We start from the raw sequence: 25,617 nt of genomic DNA, 5'->3' as shown, positions 1-25,617 counted from the left end.
TGGCATTCAGGTGCCATGTCATAGAGTGATAGTCAACCATCAAACGTCATGCATATTTCTTCAACGCGCTGCATTCGTTCGTCTCACTCAGTTACCGTAGGGTGGATAGGAAGGGAGGGTTACAAGGGTCTCACTGCCTTTGTGTAGCGACATTTACACCTTGGCAGGAACAGTGCCCTATATTCGGACTCCTGGCCATAGCCCAATATGTCTTGCAGCCCGCAAGCGCGCGAACCCTGAGATACAAATTCTTGGCTCCATACCAGAAATGGCAAATGCCCTACCTCCCCGCAAGAAGCACCGGATTGGACGAAATTATCCCCGCAAGCACACCTAAAACAGCCCTTAGGGAACGATACTCCGCAGTTGCAGTTCCTAGTCATTTCCCCGCAGTAATGTATCCTCTAATTATGATACTGCATCTATCTCAGCGAGAAGCGGCCTAGACCTCAATTTCTCGGCCATTGTAACTGCCATCACCGTACCGGTGCGCGGCACTACAGGCGAGGGTGCGCCTACGACCATGTCTATTTTGTGTATTCTGGGCTTGCGCGAATTGAAGGTACGCCAGAGAAAAGGACGGATCGTCGCCGGCTGGTCCAAACTAAGCTCAACGACATTCCGCATGAACGGAAATGAGGCCGCTACAACAACGGTTACTAGCGGGGAAAATACATAATAACCCGCCGCCGCCGCACGCATCCAGTTAGTAATCTTGTGGTGAAGAACACTACGAGTAGAGCTACAAATATTCAAATTTTGATAATAAATCGTAGGCTTCTCCATTCCGAGACCTGATGGAAGGTAGATACTGATACGAGCCGAGTACCCCGAGGCGAAGCGTAAATTGATTCATGAATCATAGCAATACATCATATTAACAAACTCAAGCGTAGTAATTGTCCACCTTCAGCCCCTTGAACTCAAACTGAGTGTTTTCCCGGCGGTCAATCACCTTCTTATGGTGGACGTCCTTGACCCGCGCACGCACATACTCTGTGCCCGTCGGCGCAGGGATATTAGGGTCTTTGTCCTCGTCCGTCAGCAGGCCAAGCCTGTCCAACAACGGTGATGGCACGGGCTTCATCACAGTGCTATCACCGGGTCGAACAAAGTACAGCAGACCCAGACGGGGGATGTCAATCTGGTCCTTGGGCGGCGTGACGACGCGGTGGATGGTCGATTTGATGAAGCCTATCGCCGGTTAGCATACTTACTTGCATACCAGTAGAAGTAGGAAAGGAACACACCTTTTGTAAGGAAAGTCAACGTATCCGCCGCATTGCAGGTAATCCCACCTTCAACAGGCTTAACCCACTTCCACGCGCCCTCGGGCGTGCGGATCTGCAGCCCAGCAACCTGCTGCGAGAAGAGGAGTGTCAAGCTGCCGAAATCCGTGTGGCCGCCCTTGGTGTACCCCTGCGCGCGGTCCCACTCGTCTTGCGTGCGCACGTTGTAGATCATGTACCGCAGGTGGTCGTCGGACCGCTTGTCGTAGTCGTGGGCGTCTGCCAGGAATGTCTCGGGCAGCTCCAGGATTATAGACATGAGCACGAACAGCTTGCGCGCGACTTTGTCGAAGAGTTCGCGGTGGAAGCTGGCGATTTCGGTGTAGTTCTCTTCCACGACTTTGTGGCGGGGGAGGTCGGCCCAGTCAGGGATGTCTTTGGGGATGTTGAGCTGTACATGTTAGTTATAGTTATATAGGCAGGGTACTTGGTAGGGTGATCTGTACCATCTCGACATTGTCCTTCACTCCGGTATCTCCAATCCACCGCTCGTTCTCGCGGTACCCGAAGTACTCGCCCTCGGCGAAGTTACAAGGGAACGTGCGCTTCTCTTCGAGCGGCTGCTTGAAGAACGCATTGCCGAAGCTGAACTGCCTCAGGACGCGCTCGTCGTCTATTCCGTGTCCGACGACGACCCAGAACCCAACACGAGTTAACGCATCGTACAGGTCTCTAGCGAGAGATTCTTTGCCGCCTGGCTGGTCGAACTTGGATAGATCAATCTCAGGCAGAGGCGCCCAGTCTAGATTCTCCTTAGTAGGAGCAGGACGAGCCCATGGCTTTACCGGGACAGCTTGAATAGGGCCTGGCTCTTGGACGGCGGATGGGGCCATTTTGTAGCTATGTCCATCCAGATAAAGATATTAAACTGGCTTGAATAGTACTAGGACCGTGCGAGCATGGGGCCTTTATACCCCCGCCACTTCCCTGGGCCGAATTTGGCGCCTTAACGCCGATATCCGATGCGAGTCAGTTATTCACGATACACAGGATAGGATTTGGAGTCATGCACTCCTTGGTGCAGGAAGCGGGGTTCGCGTTAAGTATCATTTTCGTCGTGGATTGCGTGATAGTCCTCCAAACTCGCGGGATGAGCACAGAGGACGGGCATGCTATTGGACTTCTTGGTGTTATATGTTAGCATCGCTGGCAATATACGTTGTGTATATTCCATTTCAAGGAGGTGATGAACATATTAAGCGTGCAGGTATAATATCTGCGGGCCAGGCCAGACTCGTCGAGCATATCGGCCGGGAAAGATAATAATGCAGAAGAGGGCTCTGATGGCACAATCCTAGCACAGTATGAGCAATATGTTCGTCAGCCGACAGTATCTCGCGAAGCATTGATGGACGATATCTTAGCTTGTTTTGTTGAGTACTCCAATATCGTGATTGCCTCTATTATGGTATCACTTTGGCAGTCCTGCTTGCTCCGACAAGCTTCGAAGCCACAAACTCTGCCTATATAAGCAATGCTGTGTCATACTTTGTCGCGATGTCCCGGCTGAGGCACCACAGATGTCTTCGCATTCTATATCAGAGACGCCTGAGAAGGGCCAGGCCGAAGTCACTGCTTCGACGGCCTCCCCTTCTCTCACTGGAACAGCCGAAGGCGAATCGCCGACTCCCAAATATGACGCTGAGTTTGAGAAGCGCGTCATGCGAAAGGTCGACCTCTGGTTGGTCGGCTTCTACTCTATCGTCTATATCTTCCGTGTCATCGACTCTGGCAACTACGCCAATGCGGCGATTATCAACCTCGAGGAAGGTAACGGTATCAAAGCAGAGCTCGGATTCAGCCCATCGCAGTGGTCCTGGTCCCAGTCTATTTTCTCCTACAGCTATCTATTCTTTGAACCGACAAACACCGTCCTGCTCAAACGCTTCACGCCGTCTAAATGGATGTTTATCCTCATCCTCGCCTGGGGCGTCTGCGCAACCAGCTCCGGCGCAACGCAGAACTTCCCCGGCATGATGTGCGCTCGTTTCGCAATCGGTCTGGCAGAGGCAGGCTTCTACCCCTCTGTCCTGTATCACTACGCATTTTGGTACAAACCCTCCGAGATGCCCTGGCGGATCGCCGTGTTTTACTCCGTCGGCCAGCTATCCAGTGCCCTTAGCGGTCTGCTCGCCTACGCAATCAGTTTCATGAATCGCCTCGGCGGTCTCTCTGGCTGGCGCTGGCTGTTTATCCTCGAGGGCCTGCCTGCGATTATTCTCGCTTTCGTGGCCCTCTTCGTCCCTGATTATCCTGAGACTGCAAAGATGCTTACCCCTGAAGAAAGGGAGTTTCTCTCCCATCGTCTTGCGAAGAATGCGCCCTCGGGGACGGATGCGCATTGGAGCTGGCGGAATTTCAAAGAGCTGTTTCGCAGTCCGACTGTGTATACCTTTTCTATCTACTGGATTGGTCATGGGATTGGTGGGTTCGGGGTGAATTATGCCCTGCCTACGGTGATTTATGAGCTTGGGTTCTCGGATACGGCGAATTCGCAGCTGATGAATATTGTACGTCTCCTTCTTTCCAAATACTGGTTGCCAATACTGACTCTAATTACAGCCGCCGTATGTCGCCTGTTTCTTGTTCCTCAATACAGTCGGGCATTGTCTGCATAAGAAGTGGATTCGGCCCTGGACGACTGCTGTTGCCAGTACGTATATACTATCCCGCCGAGTGGGCGTCTTTGCTAACTCGACACAGTCGAAAGCACGATAATAATCTGCTACATAATCCTAATCACGGTCCCCAACGCGGTCGTAAAATACCTCGCCCTGATAGTAGCGACGGCCTGCGCGGGATCCGCATACCCCGTCATCTGGCCCGAGCGGATCCGCGCGCTGGACGGCACAGTTGCCGCAGGAATTGGTATTGGGCTCACGAATGCAATGGCGCAGTTTAGTGGGATTGCCGGGCCGCATATTTATAGCACGACTTTTGGGCCGACGTACCGCGTGTCGTATATCATTTGTTTGAGCTTTTTGGTGCTTGCGATTAGTGGGGTTTTGGTTTCTTGGTGGTTGGTTTGGAGGAAGGATAAGAGGGTGGCTTTGGAGAGAGAAAGTGGTCTTCCACAGGATGAGAAGCATAAGCTGGGCGAGGCTAAAGTATAGGCCTATGGTGGAGAAATTAGTGGTTGCAGTGGCATAAACAATATATATATATAGACGTAGACGCCACAATACTTACAACTTCGCCACGGACATATTTTGGCAAACCCGGCAGCCGCTTGACGGTTCCCATAACGCCAGGAGAAAAATATACACCTCATGTTAATACGACTATATTAATGTATTTATTCCCAGACATACAAAAGAAACGAATCTGGCGAACCGGTCAGGTGATTGCATTACTCAGCATGCCGTTTTGATTTTGTCCGACATCATCCGCGTCGAGTGTTTACAATTATTGTGTTGCTTTACGTGCTGCCGATACAATTAGCCTGCTGAGTGGAGAGCATGGTACTGAGAATACATGGACTTTATTTATGGTATAAATGACCAGGAATCATGGCGGGTAGTGACACCCAAGCCTCGTCCCCCCGGGAATTAAACGCCATTGCTGTAAGTACGTACGGATCTAGAGCTAGGATTGAGACTAATTATTTCACAGTGCCGAAGATGTAGACAGAAAAAGGTACACCCTCCTGCTGCTAGACCTCAAAACATGGGAGACTGCGATATGAATTTATTTGTGCCGATCGCTAAGATATCTGATGCAGATGCGCTGTGACCGAGAAAAGCCGGACTGCAAGCGTTGCCGGCAGGTATCTGCTGAATGTCTGTACGATCCCAGACAGCCTCGCAAACGGACGCCGAGACCCGGTCCGGCTGATATGGTGGCCACGCAAGTCCAGAATTCACATCTCCTTAACATCATGAATCGTTTAGATGCATTGGAGAATGGCTCCAGGAGCACTACCGCGTCGCGTGCAGTATCACTACCTTCAGAGGTTTCGAGTCGTTCCCCAAAAGGCCTACGGGCCTTTCAGTCTACGCCTGGCACGGGTAGGCTCATACCCTGGTGATGAATTGTATAGCAACTTACGATGTCAGGACGTCCGAATACCAACCTTGATCCTGGTGAAATATCTCTCAAAGGATACCGATTCAATTCACCTACAGAGGGTGAATTAGAAGAAAAACTCCCATTTGGGCAAGAAATCGCTAAATCATGGCTACAAAGTATGTCCACCCGGACATGAATCCAGACATTTATTAACCTATCCAGTGCTGTACGACAACCAAAACAGTCTAGGAATTCTCTTACCCATCGCCAAAGAGTTTATGCTCACGATACCGTCCATCGTCGACAATCCATATGTCCAAATTGATGTCCGCGTGCTTATCCTTTTTTACGGCGCATTGCACCAAGGGATGCTTCTGAGTCCTGGAATCGACACCCCTAAGAAAAGCGAATACTCTACTTTTCTATATCGTAGGGCTTTATGTCTTATGGAGGACTGGCAACGCCAGGAGCAAATCAATGAACTGAGTTTGCATGTTGCATTTTGGATGGTGAGTCCAACTGGCTTATATTTATAAATATGAACTAAGATGATAGACATTTGAAACATATTCGCAGTTGGACTTTGACTTGTCGCATAGGTTGCATCGCTGTGCATGTGATATTGCACGCGCCCTTGGACTGCTTGACCTTGATGGCGTAACTTCTCTAGCCACCAGAAGCCGGCCGGGTAATATGGATTCTGTTTATCTGGAAGTTCACAGAATCTACTTCTGGCAGATTCTAATGATGTACGACAGCCTATTTCGGCATAATCTCTACAGACGGGGAAATATTGAGATTGGTACCTGGAAAGTGAGTATACCGGATCTTTCTACGTGGCGGACCTTCAGCGATGGTGATCGAGATACTGAGGTGTATTTCGAAGTCTCGCTCCGACTGGCAAGGATATCACTCCGGTACTCTGAAATGCAGGGTAATATGGATTTGCGGCTAGGCAGCGATGGGATGCTTGATGTGTCTGGACGGGCTGAAGTTATGGATCTGGTGTTGGAGGTTGATGCTGTGCTTTCTGAGTGGAATATTGTACGTATCGCCCTACTCTAGGTTGGCCGTACGGGATACTGATACACGACAGGAACAACTACTTATGCAAGCATCTATGATTCACGCTTACCTATATGCGAAGTTAATCTTGGATGCAACTTCAATGATAACCTCATTTCTCCGGATTCAGCCTCAAAGCCCTACTTGGCCTCCAGACCATGGTGCTGAATTAGAATTACACGCAGCCCGGAGATCTATAACAGCTGCACAGCGTTTGTTCGAGCTGGACCCAAATGGGCCTTGTTGGCACTTAGGGTAAAGTATCCTCACCCTGCTGTGTCCTACACTCCTTAGCTGACATTTGTAATTGGATAGATACTTCAAAAGCTACATTACTCCTTGTATTGGGGTTATCTTCAACAGTATCCTCACTGCGGACGCAGCAGAAACAATAACGTCGAATATAACTCTCTCGCTACGGATAGATATGATGCTTACTGAGTGTGAGAAGATATGCAAGGGGCTCTCTTCCATGAAGAGATTTGTCCAAACATTAAGACGCTTCTCGCACATTTTTGTTCAACAGAAGTTTGGCGTGACACAGCCCGACCATGGTCAAGAAGAGCCAAGCGCCTTATCCGAAGCAATGAAACGTGGAGTTGTGGAAGATATACTGGACGTTGCCTGGCAGACCAGTGAATCTAAGAGCCCTCTGCCAGGGTCTCCCACCGCTGAAGTATTTGGCGGGGAAGAGCTACAGTTTTTGCATGAGCGAGGGGTTGACCTTCAACAACTATACGATAATCCCTGTCAGGGGATTATGGAATTAGAAAGAAGTGTATTGACTGAACCTGATCCCCATTGTGGATGGTGGACATTTGACCATTAGACAAGTCTTGTCGAGAGGGTGATGGAAGTAACGAAAGGGCATCGCACCAGCTGCGCTTGTCAGCATATGGCGGCCACATTCCAGTCTGGGATTCTCCAACCAGACCCATATAAGACCACTTGCCACCGATATACCTATCTCCGGAACCACATCCGGGTCGTCTTAGTATGCCTCATCTTCTTCTGCAACTGAAAAATCCCATACAGCAGCGCCTCCGGCGTAGGCGGACACCCAGGCACATAAACATCGACCGGAACAATCCTATCAACACCCCGAACCACACTATAGCTATAGTGATAGTACCCGCCCCCATTCGCACAGCTACCCATGCTAATCACCCACTTCGGATCAGGCATTTGGTCATAGCACTGCCGCAGCGCGGGTGCCATTTTGTTCGTCACGGTCCCAGCCACGATCATTACGTCTGCTTGGCGCGGGGAGGCGCGGAAGATTATACCCAGCCGGTCTTGGTCGTAGCGGGGCATGGAGGTCTGCATCATTTCGATTGCGCAGCAGGCGAGCCCGAAGCTGAGGGGCCATAGGGAGCCTTGGCGGGCCCAGTTTACGATTTGGTCGAGGGATGTTCTATCGACACCGTTAATGTTTAGGAAGCATTGGGTTGTGACTCAGGACTTACAAGACATAATCTGCGGCGTTTGAGGGTGGTTTTTCTGAGCGAGGTGTGACTGTTTTGGAGGTAGGGAATTGTGTCGCCAGGGAGGTCCGGGCCTCATCAGCTGTGCGTGAGGATGAATACTGGCGTGCTGTGATACAATAAAAAGTCCGTGTTGGGATGCGGAAAGCTGTGAGCTACGTTAGCTGTACAAATAGCTGTTGTCGAGTTCATATACAAACCGGGTGGGAGAGCCTTTACAGCCATGTCGTGAATGTGTAGTGTCAGTGGTGAGGATAGAAATCTCAAGCTTTTCTTCGGAAAAGAGGATATTAATCCCCCAGGGGCGAGTGGGGAGTCATTATTTACTGGGTGTGTGCCTGCCATCGGAACTTCTCACGTCGTCGCCGATATCTTATACTGAGTATACGGACTCTCGGACTTTGCCAAGCTGCGTTGATTGCGGATGCTCCACACAAATATTTAATATTATTTGTTGATAATGACCCACAGTCGGTGGCCGGACCTTCGGACTCTGCCAAGACTCCATCACGGTGCTGTACTCCAGCATTTTAACTCGATTATACACATTTCACACATTGCCAAGCCTGAGCAGAGTCTCTGCCAATGTGCTTGATCTGATAACCAGGGTACGATCATCTCGATTTACTTCATCGACTTTACATAGTCCATCGCCACCTGTAAATAATATTTAACCCTGCCAAACAAATTACCGCCTTGGCTGGAAAAGAGCACGTAAGAGGTTGCCACGACTGATATTGGGTTTACGAGACCTTTTATTATTTGGATGTATGGTTCCAGGATCAGGGAGAAGGGAAGCAGAGGCGAAGGTGAAGGCATTCCTAGCTTAATAAGTTCTTGGGCACGAAGTACAGGGCTGTCCCCATCCCTGTGTCGTGGTCATGGGCACTGAAATAATACAAATGGCTTGTCAGTAGAGACAGATATTCCCTATCTAAACTATCTCATGCAATGATAGAATTAAATTCCTATTATCTTTCAGCGGTATTCTTATCTTTCAGCGGTATTGTCCCCATGCACAGTGCCTTCGAAACCCTAACATACCAGCGAGCCAGCTAAGCAAGGGCGCGTCTTCCGACATCTTAGAATTCAACATTCCTCGGAATCCCTCCCTAATAACAAAACACAGGATGGCCTTCACTTTAGCTAGGCCATTTATTGTGGCGTTGTCCCAATAAATAAACCTTTATAAAGATGCGGTGTCATGGCCCACGAAACAACCCCCCTGCTCCACCCCGGAAAGCACAACCACCAAGCCCACTGGATCTTAATCCTCCTCTGTATTGTAATCGTCACAATCGACTTTGGCAGCGCTCTGTCCGCCGCCCCGCAGACCCAGATCCTAGAGGACATCGTCTGCCGCGCCCTCCACCGCGATGCAGTCATTTCTGCATCAACATGCAAGGGCGCCGACGTCCAGAGCGAACTTGCGCTGATCAACGGCTGGAAAGAAACTTTCGATCAAATCCCGGGGATTATTATCGCCCTGCCATATGGCTTCATGGCTGATCGGGTCGGCCGAAAGCAGGTCGCGATGCTGAGTATGTTGGGGCTAACGCTGCAGGAGGTTGCTGTGCGGATAATCTGTTCGTCCTAGCTTTTCTATTGTGATACGCAAATGAGACTGAATGTGTATAAATACAGGCTGGCATAGTCCTACAATATCCCCACGCGCGATCTGGTTTACATCTGTATTCCAACTCTGTGGCGGCGGAGCTCAGATCGCCAGTTCGATGGTGTTTACTATTATGTCGGATATCTTTCCTGTTGACAAAAGGTTCGATAATTCCTTCCCATTATTATCACGCACGATTGACGTGGTCCAGAACGAACAAGTTCTTCATGTTACAAGCCGCCATGCTAGTGACTGAGATTGTCGGTAGTCCGATCAGCGCATGGCTGATGACTATATCTTCACCTTGGCTTCCGTATCTTCTTGGGCTGTTCTGTGAATTTCTTGCCCTGACTGCTTTTCTGGCTATTCCGGAGACACTGCCGGGGAAGCTGGACTCCGACTATTCGCACACAGCGGACGACACAAACAGAGCAGAAAACAAACGAGTTCGGGTCATCAAACTCGCAACGACGCAAATGCTACGCGTAAAGCAACTGATATGGGGAAATAGAAACGTCCTCGCAATAACGGCGGCATTCTTTTCCGCGACTGCAGGCATACAGGCCAAGGGGCTAGTACTGCAGTTTGCGTCAAAGAAATTCTCCTGGTCAATGGGGGAAGCAAGTCTCCTCTTCTCGCTAAAAGGAATAATAAACCTAGTTCTCCTACTGGCCATTCTCCCTGCACTGTCCGAGCAATTACAAACCCGCTTTGGGCCGGCCCGAAGGGACCTCTTAATCGCCCAAGGGAGTGCTCTCTTCCCTGTCTTTGGATTCACTCTCATGGGGTTCGCCTCGCACCCAGCTCTATTTAGCACCGGAATGACGATTCTCGCGCTTGGCTCGGGATTCTATGCTGCGCTGCGTAGTCTGGCTAGTTCGTTGGTGCCAGAGACACAGGCTGGACTGCTGAATACGACTATTGGGTTAGTGCAGGGCGTTGGGGGTATGGTTGCTGGTCCTGCACTTGCGGGGGCGTTTAGTTATGGTATGAAACTTGGGGGACCGTGGATTGGACTGCCGTATTTTGTTGCTGCTGTGTTGTTTACAGGTGCTGGGCTGGGGATTTGTGGGGTGACCCTAAGCAATGCGCCTGATGATGGGTTCGTATAGATAATATATTTGATTTAATAAAGACGCCTGTAGACCAAATCCGCGACCGGCTGTCTTACTATCTTGATCCATATCATTCAGACATCACGTACTTTTGGGCAGGCTGTCCTGCCATTAAAATCTCTTGTAAGTCTCCGTCAACAACCTTCCCAATTCTCGACCCTGTCAGCCATGAAAGCATTCGTCCAGACACAGCCGACTGATCTTCCCACCCGAAGAGGAGCCTCTTTTCAGTAAACTACTGATTGGATGTTCAGGTCCTGGCACTGCGCAGCCGAGCCAACACTGCCTTGCTCTGATTCCTCTTCGGGGCGCTTGCATGATTTGAGCCTTGAACCATTTCTCCCTCATTCGTCGACGCTCTCTTGCGAGTTCGACTCTCTCAGTGATGACGACGCGTCAGCACTTCTGCTTGAGTAATGGAAGAGTCGCTTAAGAGAGCGTTCTTCTCACGTCCGACACTGGTGCCATTTTCTTTCCTTCCAACCTTCCTCTTTTCCTTCTCATTGTTCTCTTTCCTGTTGTTACTTTCTTCGTCTTCCGGTCTTTCACGCTATTATAAAGTGCCTTTATTCTGGTCCTCTTCTATACGACAGTAATTTGCTCCATTTCAAAATACCCGTATTCATCCTTCACGGTCTTCTCACCATGGATGTTGTGTCTTTCACCGCCACTCTACTGTTTCCCTTGGCAAAAATCTTTAGGGAAATTACAAAGGGTATCGACACAGTGAAGAAGCTGTTTAAAGATGAAAGCTATGGTACTCTGGTCGTTGACTTTCTGAAATCGGTGCTACATGAGATCGAGGGAAAGGAGCTCCGAGAGGATGTGAGCGACTCGGACAAAATCCTGTATCTTCGCCTCCAGGCCGTTTGTACGCAGCTATACCAGCAGATAGAAATATTACGCGATCAATATCAACGTCGGCGACATGACCGGTGGGGGCGCTGGTGCACGTACCAAAGTGCTTTTAGTAAACTGCGAAAATTGAAACCTGAGTTTCAGTCTGTTGTCAGTCTTATCGGGCAAACTAAAATTGTCACCGAGTTCATGTTGGTTTGCCATCCTCTTATATTTTCCTTGTTGAATCTTGTTTTTTCTTTTGGGGATAAGGACGGATGGAATGGCTAAGTGGCTCTGAAAAAAAAAAAATAGGGGGCGGGTGCAAGGCGACAAACACGATATGACGAAACTTACCAAACAGGTCCAGGAAATGTCTCTTCATTCACGGCAAGTCCAGGATAGCGTTGAATCGAACAGAGACAGAAGTCACCGCGCCAGCAGATGGCACCAGTATCGAGTCCAAAAGCCCCGGGCAACCCGCTCTCGCAGAAGCTCATACGAAACACGTAGAGCTCTTGAAAGGCGTATCGACCATCGACAGGCCAAAGGAAGTTGTCGAAACTGCGGGAGGTATGGACATTGGGAGCACCAATGCTTTAAAAGATGCTTTATATGTTTGTACCACATGTCAGAAACCTTTCAAAAAACGGTCTGATGCTGACATCATACTAACCAGGCAACGGGACTGATCACACAGCGACCTACTGCTAGCAATGACTTATGCGGTAAACAGTGATAGGTATGTACAGGACGGCAGATGCTTGGTGCATATCACGAGGTAATCGCGTGTTTATATATTGTGCAATAGTGGCATGTCTAGAGCCTTTTTTATTGCAAAGTATAGCGCAAATCGTTTTACTCGGGTTTATGGATTCTAGTGTTTATTGTTTGCGTTACAGTGTATTACAGAATGTGATTTGATTTCTATGAAGCATCTGATCGTTTTTACGAAGCGTCGTAAAGGGTAGTGAAGGTTATCAAGTCAATACCGAAATATTAAGTCCATTACGAGTATCTAAACAAATATATAACCATAGCCCTGTCGATGACCAACTAATTAAGCGCTTTGTGCAACATTAATCCATTCTTTCCCTCATTCATCATCCCTCATTCATCATTCCTCGTAAGTACATTTTCAGACAACCAGCCCAGCCACTATCGGGATAATACCCCAGTACATCGGCACGACGTGCGAGGACGCAGCACCGGTGAAGATCGGCGGCGACGGGGTGTCACTCGGGGCAGAGCCGGTGGGAGACCCGCCTGGTATGACAGGAGTTGACGAGCTAGGACCAGCGGTCTGCGGCGGCGCGTTGGAGGCCGAGTCGGTCGGCGTGGTATCTGTATCTGTGCCTGTGGGTGTAGCGGATGTAGAGTCAGAACCGGAGCCAGAATCAGAGTCAGACGAAGTAGACGCAGAAGTAGACGCAGAATCAGAAGGAGAAGTAGAAGTAGAAGACGAATCAGAATCAGAAGATGAAGCAGACGAGGTTGAATCAGAAGTCGCAGTTGCAGACGCAGACGTAGACGCGGAATCAGTATCTGTCGAGCTGGGGCTGCTGGACGTACTACTTGGTGGCTCAGTCGTGGTGTCTGTTGCTGTGGTGTCAGTGTCTGTTGTCGACGATGAAGTCTGCGTAGTCTCACTCTCAGAATCCGAGGAGGTCGATGTCGGGCCCGGCGTGGTGATGGGCTCACTGGTAGGATCCGAGTCATCGCCTTGCTCCGCGCAGTAGTTAAGGAACTGCGAAAATTCGGGAGGAATGAAATTGGAATCGTCATCGCTGTCGGAGCCCTCGTCGTCATCACTCCATTTCTCGATACAGCCAGAGCACTGCCCTAAAAGGTTCGTGAACGCCGACTCAGCGTCGCAAAGACTCGGGTCTTTTCCAGTTTTCTCGGCCTCGTATGCAGCATTGTTACATTCGTCGTAGCAGACATCGGGGAAGTCTGATTCGGTAATTACATCCTGCTGGCGTCGTAGCAGCCGTGACAAAATGCCACCGCTGGAGATGGGGACGGAGGTCCTCTTCTGGCGCGCAGTATATCCGCCGTGGCCGTCGGGGAATCGGAAGATGGAGTAGTTCAGGCCGAACTGTTCGGGGTTCAGGTTGAAGTAGCCCTGGGTGACGTTCCAGGTCCCAACTTCGTCGGAGTCTACTGGCTCGCCCCAGTATTGGTCTTCGATGTACGGCGGGGCTGGGATGCACTCCTCGGGCCGGCAGACGTAGCCTTCTGCCGGTAGCCCTGGTTCGAAGTTACACTGGCCAGCGACGTCAAGACGACGAGGCCTGCACAGATATCCTGGTGGACAGCCCCAGGTGTAGTCACGGGGGAGCGGTGCAGGTGGAGTGTATGTTGGGTTGGAAACTAGGGGCGAACAGGTGGTAACTGTGACTGTTGTTCCCGGTTCTATGACAGGTCAGTATAAGGAAATCAACAAAGTGGATAAGACGTACCGGTGACGGTTCCAGTAGTGCCAGGTTCGTTGTCAGTTAGAGTGATCGTGACGGTCGTACCAGGGCCTGACCTGTTAGTTGGAATAATCAGAGAAGTAGTGTTCATGACGTACCAGTCTCGGTGCCAATGACCGTAGTGGTGATGACTTCAGTTACTACCACAGTTTCAACGCCAGTCGGGCCAGTCACCGTAGTGGTTCGAGTAACAGTCTCACCAGGGACGGTGGTGACGGACCCAGGTATCGTGGTGATAGAACCAGGAATAGTTGTCACTGAGCCAGGAATGGTAGTGACCGATCCTGATATTGTAGTTGTGACGCCAGGTAGGGTTGTCACTGACCCTGGGATTGTAGTTACCGACCCTGGAATGGTTGTAGTAACCGGTGGGAGCGTTGTGGTAACTGGAGGAAGAGTAGTGACCGATCCAGAGATGGTTGTGGTCTCTCCAGGCAGCGTTGTGACCGTTCCAGGAATTGTGACCGTCGTCTCCTCCCCAGGGACAGTAATTGTTGTCTCCTCGCCAGGAACAGTAACAGTTGTCTCTTCTCCAGGCACTGTGACCGTTGTCCCTTCTCCAGGAACTGTAACAGTTGTCCCTTCTCCAGGAACTGTAACAGTTGTCACTTCTCCGGGGACAGTAACAGTTGTCTCTTCGCCAGGGACAGTAACGGTTGTTCCAGGGACGGTAATGGTTGTCTCCTCGCCAGGAACAGTAACTGTTGTCTCCTCCCCGGGGACAGTAACTGTTGTCGCTTCTCCAGGCACTGTGACCGTTGTCTCTTCTCCAGGAACCGTAACGGTCGTCTCCTCACCAGGGACGGTAACGGTCGTCGGGTCCGGAGTGATCGTGATAGTAGTAGGCTCAGGAGTCACAGTCACAGTCACCGTGGACGCATCGGTTGGCCAGGGCCAAGGCCAGGTTGGCCAGTGGTCGTGGTCGTGGTCACCACCAAGACCCAGACCGAGAGTCACTGTCGCGGTGACAGTAACACCCTCGGTGATTGTCACACCGGCACCGACTCCAACTCCCAGGCCAGAGTCGCCGTCAGTTACGGTAATCGTCTGAGTCGGGGGGTTGGTGGTTGCGCAGGTCTCGCCTTCGGTGATGGTAACTGTCTCAGTGTTCGTGTCTGTAATGGTAATTGTCACTCCAGCACCAACCCCAATTCCAATGCCAGAATCGGTATATGTCTGTTCTTGTCGCTCGAAGATATGCGCCCACGCAGTCGACGAAAACGAGGGCGCTGCCAGGAGCAGCAGCGTTAGGAGGTGGGAGGGGCGCATGGCTATGGTCGCAGCAGCTTCAATCGTCAAGCAGTCATGCAGAAGCGCTCCAGAAGCGAGTTGGAGAAGCTCAGCTGAGAGTGAGAGAGACGGGGTGAAGAATTGCAGACCGGTGCAGGGATATTGACACTCCAAGTCACAGTCTCAATCACCACTAACAGCAACGGGGATGGGGCGCTGCAGGGTCGCAGTGGCAATGGGAGGACAAAGAAAATAAACAAGACCCAGCCATCCTTTGTCCGGGGGGGAGTGGACCGGGCAAAGTGATTTATATTCCAGAATAGAGGAAAATACGAGCCAGAGCCTCTTCGAGTGGGGTAGTCAGACACGATGACACCAGGGCAGCAACGACGACGACGTGGACGACGCAACGAGCCTGCAAGGTAGCGGAATGCGAGCTCGCAATGGCCAGTCTGCTGACGAGCTGAAGAGGCTGAGAGCCCGAATGGGTTAATACAGCGATGCATGCCGTGATGACAGGCCTTAGAGCCCTCTAGGCTGGGATCAGCACGGCAGGGATGTCGGTGTCCTTCACCGTTCGTCCGTATCCATGAGGGGTCGCTTAGGGCTTCTCCGGCTTCACTGTCCCCATCACAACCCGGCCGAAATCTGTCAGGAAAAACTGCAGACAGGTTATTCTGGTCCGGGCTGTGCCTGTTCCTGAAAATCGAACCTCTAGTCGCCGCCCAGTTCTTTGTTTACAGAGAATGGCAGCTGCTGTCTTCATCGTTGTTTGCTGCGCCCAGCCGCTACAGCTGCAGCCAGGCCTAGCCCCGCGCCTCTAGCGGGCTAGTCCATGCGACGAACCTCGCAGCCCAGCTCTGTTCCAGAGCAATGCATTCGAGGAATTCCTCCGCCTTGCTGTGAGTGGCTGTAAGGGTCAAGCCTGGCCAGCCGTCTTCGTATCAGCCCCGACTCCCCCACCTTCGATGGTGGCCGAGGGCGGGGCGTGCCCTCTGCGTTGGTTCAACGATAAAGGCGCAATAAATGTAAGCCGCTCAGGCGCCCGATCGATATTGGAGGGAAAAAGTGAAAAAGTCTAAACGATTGCCATGAGCCAGCTGCATTTGTCACGGCTGCTCTGACCTGAAAGAACAAGACTGGACAGAGCCCCCCAGTGGCCGTGTCTTACTTTATTTTTGACCTTCTGCCCAAAGGAGGCTGTCAGCCACTCGCTCTCGCTTGAGACTTCGCTTTCTTTGTCTTCCCTCGTGTCCTTGGTTGCACAAGGCTCTACATCGGGGTCGCGATCCAACAAAGAGAGAGAAAGCGCAGCAATCGAAAAGGGGCACCGCGCGCCACACTCTGCGAAAAGAAACACCAGATCTTGTGCTGCGATGAAGCGACTCTCGCTATAGCGACGACCGGCCATAACGATGCTGCCCGATAGATGGAGACTGGCGGTGCTGGCGGCCTTTGTAGGGTTGTCGCAGGCGCAGTTGGTTCAGAACGGTACTGCTATATGCAGCTGGGGACAGCTCAGAGGTCAGTCGCATGCCCTAGAGACGTTTAAGCAGGTGATAACGTTCGCAGCAAACATACTCCGCGACACCGTCTACCTGGATGGCGGCACCCTGTGGGAGGACATGTAAGTGGCAGCCCTACCCCGACTGGCCATACTGGGACTGACCACGGTCGCGTAGAACTTTTGGAAACGGCGACAGGACAGTAGATCAGGACGAGAATCCGGGATCCATAACTCACTACCTGAATCTATCCTCGACATTCAACACCAAAACCGACAACCTCACCGCGCTGTTCGGCGAGCTCGATAAGACCGGTGGCATGACCGGCAGCAACCTGGCCCCGAATTACAACGACGGAGTCATGTTTGCCAACGACGGCATATTCATTCTTTACGGGTAAGCTGCTCCCGTCATGTTCAATGATTATAAAGCTAACAGTGGACATCACAGCGGCTATCTTCCCCTGTCCGACAGCGCCAGCTACCCATCACCAGACCAAGCCATTGCGTACCGGGAGTACGAATACGGGATACAGACCGACGACTTCTCGCCCTCGATCCAATCCGTCAAGCTGACCGACGATGTGACATGGCACATCACCAACGGCGCGGGCGTCACCTCGCCCAGCGAGAATCTGGGCTTTTACATGAGCGGCGTCCACGCGCCGGGCTGGGCCGAAACGCTGACCGATGGGAACCTGCGAAACCTCTCTCAGCAGATGATCACAGTGGACATGTCTGAGATGCAGCGGCCAGTGTTCTCTAATGTGTCCATTCCCAGCTATGTCAAGCCGCGCGCCAACGCTGAGGCTGTCTGGCTTCCCGTTGCGGACCGGGGCATCGTCGTCCTCATCGGCGGCGTCACTTACCCTGAGCAACTCTATTCGAGCGGATTATCAGATAGCCAGATTGAGGAGAGCATGAGTAATGATCCGGAACTCATGCAGACTGTCGCCATATACGATATCGCTGGGGATGAATGGTAAGCCATAACCTAACTAGTTTTCCTTGACCATGCTGACCATCATTCAGGTACGTCCAAGAGACAGCGGGCGACCATCCACCCCAGCTTCAATCATTCTGCTCGGTGTACGCCAGTGCCTCGGACTCCTCCTCGCACAACATATACATCTACGGCGGATATGAGGGCGTATCGCCGAAAAATGACACCATGGACGACGTTTACGTGCTCTCGCTGCCCTCCTTTGAATGGATAAAACTCTATGAAGGCGACGTCCAGACCGGCCGCAAGCAGCATAAGTGCGTTAAACCGTATCCTGACAAGATGCTTGTTCTGGGTGGGAGCAAGGTCGGGCCGAAGTCCTGCCTTGACCCCATCCGCGTGTACAATTTGAATACGGGGCGCTTCCAGGATACGTATAATCCGGAGGACTGGGAGGAGTATAAAGTGCCTGATTTGGTTTCTGGAAGGATTGGGGGGAAGTAAGTCACCACCCACTTACCTACGAGATGTAGATGTAGTCTAACGGTGATAGTGCGGATGGCGGCGCAACCAAGACTGAGCCTGAGAGCTGGACTAACAGCTCTCTGGCCGACGTCTTCGGGACAACGTACAGCAAGACGATCGAAACATATTACCCCTACGAGAGCAGCGCCACCCCAACGACTACGACTGTCCCCAGCGGCGGTGGAGGCGGCTTCCCAGGCTGGGCAGGGGCCATCATTGGCGTCGTCCTCGGAGTGCTTTTAATCGCAGGTGCGCTCGCCTTCTTCTTCATCAGACGCCGCAGAAAGAGAGGCGCGCGCCGCCAGAGCGAGGTCTCTGGCATTACCTCCCGCGTCGCGAACTGGGTGAATGCCGGTGCATTCGGTCCAACATCTAAAGACCCCGAGAACTCGACTATTGTCTCGGGAGACATTACAAGTGGGAGCACAGCGGTGGGCCCTGAGTCGTCGATTATTGCTCCTCCTCCTCCTATGTCGCAGGCTACGCAGGAGGTGGCGGGTGACCCTGTTTATGAAATGCATGGTACGTACCCTCCCTGTAAGATAGGTGTATATATTAACGAGAACAGGCCATAGCTCCACTCCAGGACAGCAGGCGGCGTTTGCTGTTGAGCTGCCTACTCCTTTCAACCAGGATACGGCGAATCCGGGCTCCCCATCTGGAACGCTTCCTGTCGGGTTTACTTCTCCCGTCTCGCCCGAGATACCGCAAGAGAAAGACGGCGACGAGACCTCACGGCCGGGACATCAGCGGAACGTGTCGAGTTTATCGAGTGCGCCATCGTATGACCCAGCTCTAGGCGACGAGTCGGACAGTGTCGCGCAACGGCCGCGTTATGTGTCTGGAATATCGGAGGCGAGTGTCAGTTCCGCGGGAACGAGGGCTGACGGGACTGGAACAGCGTTGAGCAACAGGGGGCTTGGGCTGGAGGATATCCCTGATGAGGACCACCGTGAGCGGTGATGGTTATGTGAATATGATAATGTGAATTTAGTCAATGATTATAGTTAATGTACTGCCCTTTAAAGCTCCGGCGCACTAAGTGAATAATAGAGTTTGATTGGCGGGCGGAGTTGCCACATGACGATGACGGCTAGTGTGAGTTTGTCTGTTCGTCGGTCTCTCTTCATCCCTGCAACCACCACAATGCGCATCGCTGCTGCCCACAAATACTACAATCTCGGCCACTTCGAGCGCCCCGTCAGCACAGACAGTGCCGACGCGCAGACCTGGTTCAACCGGGGGCTCATCTGGGTCTACGCTTTCAACCACGAGGAGGCGGCGAAATGCTTCGACCAGGCCATCGCTCATGACCCCTTGTGTGCCATGGCCTACTGGGGTCTGGCCTACGCAGTTGGTCCCAACTACAATAAACCCTGGGACCGCTTCGATAAGCGTGATCTACGCATCTCCACGCGGCGGGGCTACGATGCGTCCAGGAAAGCAAAGGAGCTGGCAAATACCAGTCCGCGACCCGTTGCTGCATGGGAACACGCCGTGATCGAGGCCATACAGTGTCGCTTCGACCGGGGGAGTCCTCCGACCGAGCCAAATGTGCTGAATCGGAATTATGCTGCTGCGATAGATCGTGTTTATAGGGAATTCGGCGAGGATATTGAAATCGCTGTCCTTTATGCTGATGCATTGATGAACGTCACCCCTTGGGCGCTCTGGAATTTATTCACGGGAGAGCCTGCGCCCAATGCGCCGACGCTGCTGGTTAGGGATGTCCTCGAGTATGCGCTTACTCTGGACAAGGCCTATCAGCATCCAGGGCTGCTGCATCTCTATATCCATTTTATTGAGATGTCACCTACGCCCGAGTTGGGCATCAACGTCGCCGATCGCCTGCGCGATCTGGTTCCAGACGCGGGACACATCCACCACATGCCCACGCATCTTGACATCCTCGTTGGCGACTGGAGACGATCCATCACATCCAACTATAACGCCACGTTAGCAGACGACAAATACCTCGCCCAGGTAGGGCCTTACAACCTCTACACATTCTACCGCCTCCACAACTACCACTCCTTAATATATGCCGCCATGTTCGCAGGCCAACGCAAGACAGCACTGGATGCAGTCGCGCGCATGGAGGATTCCGTACCAGAAGGCGTTCTCCGTATGGTCTCGCCACCCATGGCAGACTGGCTCGAGAACTACCTCGCAACGCGTCTACACATCATGATCCGCTTCGGGATGTGGCAGGACCTCATCCAGACAGACCTCCCAACAGACCAACGCCTCTACTGCGTGACAACAGCAACAACACATTACGCCAAAGGCCTCGCCTACGCAGCAACCGGCCAAGTCGGCAAAGCAGAGGAACAACGCGCCCTATTCCATCAAGCCCGCTCCCGAGTCCCGCCCTCCCGACGGGCATATAACAGCAAAGCCTCGGAGACTTTAGCCGTAGCATCCTCAATGCTAGACGGTGAACTCGCCTACCGCAAGAAAGACTACGAGACGGCATGGTCGCACTTCCGCAAATCTACGGAACTGGACGATAAACTCCCCTACAGCGAACCGTGGGCGTGGATGCAGCCCAGCAGACACGCGTATGCTGCTCTGCTCCTCGAGCAGGGACACCTTGATGAGGCGGCGAGGCAATACCGCGCGGACCTGGGCGTTGACGACACGCTTATCCGCCCGCGTCGGCATCCGAAGAATGTCTGGTCGCTGCAGGGGTATCATGAGTGTTTGACGAGGATGGGACGGGCGGAGGAGGCGGCGACGATTGAGCCGGCGCTGAGACTTGCTGTTGCCGTGGCGGATGTTCCTATCAAAGCTTCTTGTTTCTGTAGGCTGGATACGACGCAGGCGTCGGTTGTTATGGCTGAGGGGAGACATAGTCGATTGTAATATCTAATTTATGCAATACGAGATCTCTACTTATATTCTCACATTTGGGGATTATATAAAGTACTCGCTATGTTCATGCTATATTTTAGTTGCCCTAGCCAATATTATTCTTGGTACCGAAACGTCTTTCCACCCTGTACCTCAAAGCTTCCACGCAGAGGGCTAGGGAGATAAACGGTCCCTTTGGTACCAGCAGGAGCATCAACAACAATCCGATATCGCCCCCTCCAATCAAAAGACCAATCAACACTAATTTTCCCACTCGGAGTCGGATAGTCCCCTCGCGCCCAGGCAAGATCCATCGTCTGGGGAACAACCTTCCACTCCTTGAATCCTGGCGTCTTGGGCTGAATACCAAGTACATATCGGCTTAGATCGGCTGTAGGGGCCGCACCCCAGGCATGGCACAGGGACGTTGGGGAGTCGAGTCCGGGGGTGCCGTCAACGTGCATAACCTCCCACATGCAGCCGGTGTAGTTGGCGTGGTTCGGGTCACTGATTGGACCCCAGAGAGTATGGAGGAGTCTTTTGGCAGCGACGCTGTCGTTTGCGTGGAAGGCGGCTTTCAGGTGGTATCCGGAGGAGTAGGGGCTGATTTTCTGGGCCCAGCCGCTTGCTGCGCTGGCGTTGGAGAAGGGGAGGGCGCCGTTGGGGACGTATAATTCCCGTGCCATTGTTGATAATAGTATGGAAGTGCGGTTACTGAGGCTGGACGTGTCGCTTAGAATGGCGAGGGCGTTTGCTTCCTGCGAGAAGAAGTCTTGGTGTGTTTCGGACTGGTAGTATGCCTGCAGCTTGTCGCTCCAGAGGTGGGCGTTGATTGCTTTCTGCAAAGACTGAAGCCGGCCCTGGTATAAAGTGTCGTTGAGACCGGCTTGGGACAGGTACGGGAGCCATTGCTTCAGCGAATACGCGTATACAATGTTGAATTTGGAAACAACCCCAGACAGAGCGGGATCGTAATAGTTCCAGTCACCACCCATGGAGGAATCAGAGATATTGAGCAGGCCGTTTGACAAGGTTTGCGAGTGTGCCCAATCCAACAAGCGCACTGCTTTCGGGGCCCAGCGGTTCAAGAAAACATGATCTCCCGTCTGCTCGTAGTAATTCGCCATTGCGTTGACAAGACTGAATGAATACCCGATGAGGCCTGTGATGTTTGCTTGAATCTCAGCGGTTCGAGGAGGCTGTTGGATCTTCGCATTTGGAACGAAGAATCCAGGGCTCAGCTGGTAAGAGCCTAAAAGCTCAATAGAGCCATTGATATATTCAAGCCCGTTAGTACTGGCAAATGCCGTCCTGCTAGCCATATCCAAATCGCCGGCATAGGCAATACGATCGCGACGAGAGCCGTCGACACTCACGGGCAGGGGATTCGTACCGAGGAGAAAGTCCTGCAGTGCGGCCTTGTCCTTGAGTGTCGAGAAGTATTTCTCCTCTCCATCAACTGATAGAGAGAGGTTGGTGAAGAGGGCTGAATGGCCCAGGGAAGCGCCCACGCCGAACGAGCCATAGAATGATGTGTTTTGGGAGAAGTCCAAGACGGTAATGTTATTGATATTGACAGACACTTGGGAAAGATTGACGTTGCTTTGAACACGGTGCCAATCATTCAAGGTAATCGAATCTGAAAGCGTTCCTGATGCAAGAGTAGCGCCTAATTCAGACGACCCGGCGTGGGCGGAGATCGATGCGTTGGCAATATTGACGAAGATGTAAACGCCACTGGATAGAGTGTCGCTCAGAACGGTAAAGCCAAACCCCTTGGAGATAGGCTTCACCAAGAACTCGAGATCATAAGTCATGAGCGACGGAGACCAATCTGAGTAGTAAGGTTGAGGGGCGAGACTGTCCACGAAGGCACCCTCGTCTGTGAGAATCCAAAAGTCCGGCACGCTGTTGGCAGGAAGTTCATTGAGCTGCGACGTTCGAGCGCCAGCGTGCCAGATGCGAGTTAGCACCTCGTCAGAACAGTTGAATGAACCAGGAAGCTCAGCAAGAGGGGTACTAGAAACGGTTGGCTTGAATCCAACCATTGACAGATGAATCTCTCCGGCGCTGGACAGGTTCAACTTTTGGTATCGCAATCCCCCTTGGATCAATCGGTTGGTGTAGGTCTGCTGCTCCGTGATGTTGTATCGATTCACCCGGTATGTGTCCATAGCCCCTGCCAGGGGGAGAGGCCCGTCGCCCTATAGTGAAGAGATCAGCTTAACTATTCCCTTCCAATAGGATACATTGCTCACCATCTCGGACTCCAGCAAAGCACGACTTTCGCTGTAGGTCATTTCAAAGCTGGAAGTATCTCCAGAACGCTGAGACACCTGGAATGTGGCATATCCTTCGACATTCCAACCATAATCTAGAACCACTACGGCGGGTGTAACACCGTCGGACGATAATTTGAGCAGAGTGCCGTTCCTGTATGGAGCTTGGTTCTGCGAGCCGGTAGTATAGGTGGTAGGCTGATAGATTGAGCATTGCACGGGGGCGACGAGTAACCCAAGCAGGGCCAGCATACCACACTTCATGGTGATTATAGATTGGATGGCGATTGCGACTCATCGGTAAGGCCGCTGCACTGCTACTTATACCATAGTTTTGGCAGGTTAATCGTTCTCCTTTACCTATCTTCGGTCCGAATTTACGACGGACGGGCGGTTGTACTTAGGGCGGTTCCATTGCCCCACTGCTGCTTCAACAAGCTTATTCGGAAAATACGAGTTTACGAGCACAAGGCAGATCAGTTTCAATGCCCCAAATTAAGAATGCTATTAAAGGACTAGAATTCTCTGGAAACCGTTTCGAAGAACCTTGTTATTGGCTTATGCGATAGCCTTCCAAGCACTCTAGCCGGGCTGCAGCTGAAGACTTTTCTAAATCTAGTGGCTAGATCAATATTATTTTATTGTTGGTCTTGTTCATTCTGTTGGTGCAATATCCACGCTTCTAAAATAAGATCCCAAGCAGGATAAAAATTCAATAAATAATCTATCACGAACCCTCTATATATGCAAAGCTTTCCGCCGAACCAACAGATAAGGTATGAACATGCAGAGCAAGCAATATTAAAACAACAAATGACGAAACACAGCTGCACTAGTCAACAGCGGTCACACAACATATTTATCAGTCGCCCCGTGCAGTTCGTAGTCCATTCCTGCGTTAACCGGATGAGCAAAGTCACTGGGATAATAGAAGTTGAAAATAGCCATAGCAGCAAAAATCAAAACCGCATCCAGGACATATAGGTAGATCTCATGGTGCAAAAGATATCCATTATTCCCCTGAAGGTACTCCACCAGTCTGAATACAGATCGAATCAGAATCAGCAGGCTGGTCAGATAGAGAATGTTGAGCTGTTTCCTCCACGGAATAGCTGGGTCACGGCAGCGAGGGATTGGATACTTCTTGAGCTTTCGATCAAATGCGCCGGCTGTGACCATGAAAAAGCCAAAGAAGAATATTTGCACGAAAAGACCCCCGACGATGATGCGCTCGCCGTTTTTCATGCCAGATAGGGTTCCGCTGGCCTGGATTCCGCCTCCTTAGGATGGACGTCAGTAGATGTAGTAGTTACGATAGAGACAAACTCACCAGCGCCCTGGAGGAGGAATGAGAGGATGTCACCGGTAACAAAAATCTTGGTGAGCCACTTTTTACCCAAGATCGCATGGGATTCGGCCTGTAGCACCAGTATTATGCGCCCGAGCAACATGTAAATCGAAGCCGCCAGAAGGGCCGGCGCAAGAAGGAGGAATAATGTCTGGATGAGATACGGACCCAAAGTCCAGTTGGGAGATTCTCGGCTCGACAAGCCGCGACCAATATAGCCTATAACTTCAACTGTGGAAGTTAATCCCATTGTTCAGATATTAAGTGCCAGATAATAACTTACAAGCACCGCCGATGGTAAATGGGATGAAGAACCACGTTCGTGTCCGACACAGCTGTATGGTATGCCATATTGTCGTGATTGCGAATAGAACAGCGAATATCACGGCACCTGCCAAGCTCGGATCATAGTGGTAGAAGGAGAACGTGGCAGCATCATCTGCAGAACTCATTTTGACTGCCTGGGTGAGTGGCAAGGAGAATAGCGGTTGATCACAGTCACAGAAATACAGAAATTAAACACTACATAAAATCTAGATTGTAGCTGCGAAGAGAATTATATACACATGGGAAGTACAGGTAAGGCTAACAATAAGGTTAAAAAGCTATGTTTGGGTCTGGCCATCTCGTACCCTCGTACTTCCATATATTCGCGGACCCTCACTTAGCCCTCGGCCAGATTCCGACGGCCTGGAGCTTTGTGTAGCCTGGAAGACAAAATGAGCCTCACCTAAACTGTAGATGTGGGGCCTGCACGAGCTGGCAGAAGTCTCTTCACTCATACCCAGTGGGTCAAGCTCCAAGGGGCAAAGAGGCAAAAGATTGTGCCAAGTACGAATATACGAATATACGACCACCCAAACCGTTGAATGGGATACGAATATACGAATATACGAGCCACTCCATTCATATTCGTCGATCCGGATCTCTCCTCAGAAACTGCATCTGGGACCCATGGCTCGTTTTTATTTTTACTTTAATCTTGCGAAATAAAAGGCAGGCACAATTCTGCTGTTCAACTGGAAATGCAATCTCAGACACGGCT

General features: G+C 51.5%; 11 protein-coding genes across 11 annotated transcripts; 6 read left to right on the top strand and 5 right to left on the bottom strand.

The window, feature by feature from the left end:
- Nucleotides 1-829: 829 nt before the first annotated feature.
- On the bottom strand, nucleotides 830-2,122 carry ASPVEDRAFT_72837 (uncharacterized protein; the record flags this gene model as incomplete). The annotated part of the gene is made up of 3 exons (XM_040816174.1): nucleotides 830-1,194; nucleotides 1,251-1,680; nucleotides 1,736-2,122. 3 exons carry the CDS (start codon nucleotides 2,120-2,122, stop codon nucleotides 887-889), a joined length of 1,125 nt encoding a protein of 374 aa, XP_040668845.1. The 3' UTR covers nucleotides 830-886.
- A 687-nt stretch (nucleotides 2,123-2,809) lies between these two features.
- On the top strand, nucleotides 2,810-4,402 carry ASPVEDRAFT_84545 (uncharacterized protein; the record flags this gene model as incomplete). Its single annotated transcript, XM_040817556.1, has 3 exons — nucleotides 2,810-3,799; nucleotides 3,852-3,942; nucleotides 3,993-4,402. 3 exons carry the CDS (start codon nucleotides 2,810-2,812, stop codon nucleotides 4,400-4,402), a joined length of 1,491 nt encoding a protein of 496 aa, XP_040668844.1.
- A 764-nt stretch (nucleotides 4,403-5,166) lies between these two features.
- ASPVEDRAFT_84544 (uncharacterized protein) lies at nucleotides 5,167-7,191 on the top strand (the record flags this gene model as incomplete). Its single annotated transcript, XM_040817555.1, has 6 exons — nucleotides 5,167-5,296; nucleotides 5,345-5,473; nucleotides 5,520-5,806; nucleotides 5,853-6,341; nucleotides 6,394-6,617; nucleotides 6,678-7,191. The coding sequence occupies 6 exons, from the start codon at nucleotides 5,167-5,169 to the stop codon at nucleotides 7,189-7,191; spliced, it is 1,773 nt and encodes a 590-aa protein (XP_040668843.1).
- A 134-nt stretch (nucleotides 7,192-7,325) lies between these two features.
- ASPVEDRAFT_84543 (NuoB/complex I 20 kDa subunit family protein) lies at nucleotides 7,326-8,071 on the bottom strand (the record flags this gene model as incomplete). Its single annotated transcript, XM_040817554.1, has 3 exons — nucleotides 7,326-7,776; nucleotides 7,829-7,994; nucleotides 8,047-8,071. The coding sequence occupies 3 exons, from the start codon at nucleotides 8,069-8,071 to the stop codon at nucleotides 7,326-7,328; spliced, it is 642 nt and encodes a 213-aa protein (XP_040668842.1).
- A 977-nt stretch (nucleotides 8,072-9,048) lies between these two features.
- Nucleotides 9,049-10,651, top strand: ASPVEDRAFT_42597 (putative MFS transporter; the record flags this gene model as incomplete). The annotated part of the gene is made up of 3 exons (XM_040812617.1): nucleotides 9,049-9,432; nucleotides 9,491-9,623; nucleotides 9,673-10,651. Coding segments are annotated over 3 exons (1,418 nt in total), but the record flags the coding sequence as incomplete, so codon positions are not given.
- A 422-nt stretch (nucleotides 10,652-11,073) lies between these two features.
- On the top strand, nucleotides 11,074-12,349 carry ASPVEDRAFT_713681 (uncharacterized protein). Its single transcript, XM_040816118.1, has 3 exons — nucleotides 11,074-11,625; nucleotides 11,729-12,030; nucleotides 12,093-12,349. The coding sequence occupies exons 1-3, from the start codon at nucleotides 11,222-11,224 to the stop codon at nucleotides 12,125-12,127; spliced, it is 741 nt and encodes a 246-aa protein (XP_040668840.1). The 5' UTR covers nucleotides 11,074-11,221; the 3' UTR covers nucleotides 12,128-12,349.
- Nucleotides 12,350-12,551: 202 nt separating this feature from the next.
- On the bottom strand, nucleotides 12,552-15,159 carry ASPVEDRAFT_84540 (uncharacterized protein; the record flags this gene model as incomplete). The annotated part of the gene is made up of 3 exons (XM_040817553.1): nucleotides 12,552-13,828; nucleotides 13,876-13,941; nucleotides 13,989-15,159. The coding sequence occupies 3 exons, from the start codon at nucleotides 15,157-15,159 to the stop codon at nucleotides 12,552-12,554; spliced, it is 2,514 nt and encodes an 837-aa protein (XP_040668839.1).
- A 1,376-nt stretch (nucleotides 15,160-16,535) lies between these two features.
- ASPVEDRAFT_134247 (uncharacterized protein) lies at nucleotides 16,536-19,055 on the top strand (the record flags this gene model as incomplete). Its single annotated transcript, XM_040807110.1, has 7 exons — nucleotides 16,536-16,644; nucleotides 16,693-16,747; nucleotides 16,803-17,021; nucleotides 17,076-17,606; nucleotides 17,657-18,067; nucleotides 18,121-18,618; nucleotides 18,668-19,055. The coding sequence occupies 7 exons, from the start codon at nucleotides 16,536-16,538 to the stop codon at nucleotides 19,053-19,055; spliced, it is 2,211 nt and encodes a 736-aa protein (XP_040668838.1).
- Nucleotides 19,056-19,238: 183 nt separating this feature from the next.
- On the top strand, nucleotides 19,239-20,957 carry ASPVEDRAFT_29610 (uncharacterized protein; the record flags this gene model as incomplete). Its single annotated transcript, XM_040810248.1, has 1 exon — nucleotides 19,239-20,957. One exon carries the CDS (start codon nucleotides 19,239-19,241, stop codon nucleotides 20,955-20,957), a length of 1,719 nt encoding a protein of 572 aa, XP_040668837.1.
- ASPVEDRAFT_889579 (putative alpha-L-rhamnosidase C) lies at nucleotides 20,931-23,488 on the bottom strand (the record flags this gene model as incomplete). Its single annotated transcript, XM_040818462.1, has 3 exons — nucleotides 20,931-23,149; nucleotides 23,204-23,378; nucleotides 23,460-23,488. The coding sequence occupies 3 exons, from the start codon at nucleotides 23,486-23,488 to the stop codon at nucleotides 21,062-21,064; spliced, it is 2,292 nt and encodes a 763-aa protein (XP_040668836.1). The 3' UTR covers nucleotides 20,931-21,061.
- A 582-nt stretch (nucleotides 23,489-24,070) lies between these two features.
- On the bottom strand, nucleotides 24,071-25,024 carry ASPVEDRAFT_84536 (RTA1 domain-containing protein; the record flags this gene model as incomplete). Its single annotated transcript, XM_040817552.1, has 3 exons — nucleotides 24,071-24,504; nucleotides 24,555-24,803; nucleotides 24,856-25,024. 3 exons carry the CDS (start codon nucleotides 25,022-25,024, stop codon nucleotides 24,071-24,073), a joined length of 852 nt encoding a protein of 283 aa, XP_040668835.1.
- Nucleotides 25,025-25,617: the final 593 nt, after the last annotated feature.

Source organism: Aspergillus versicolor (genome assembly GCF_001890125.1).
Source record: "Aspergillus versicolor CBS 583.65 unplaced genomic scaffold ASPVEscaffold_6, whole genome shotgun sequence".
Lineage (NCBI taxonomy): Eukaryota > Fungi > Ascomycota > Eurotiomycetes > Eurotiales > Aspergillaceae > Aspergillus > Aspergillus versicolor.
Note: the sequence above shows the minus strand (reverse complement) of the source record. Positions and strands in the feature narration are given on the sequence as shown.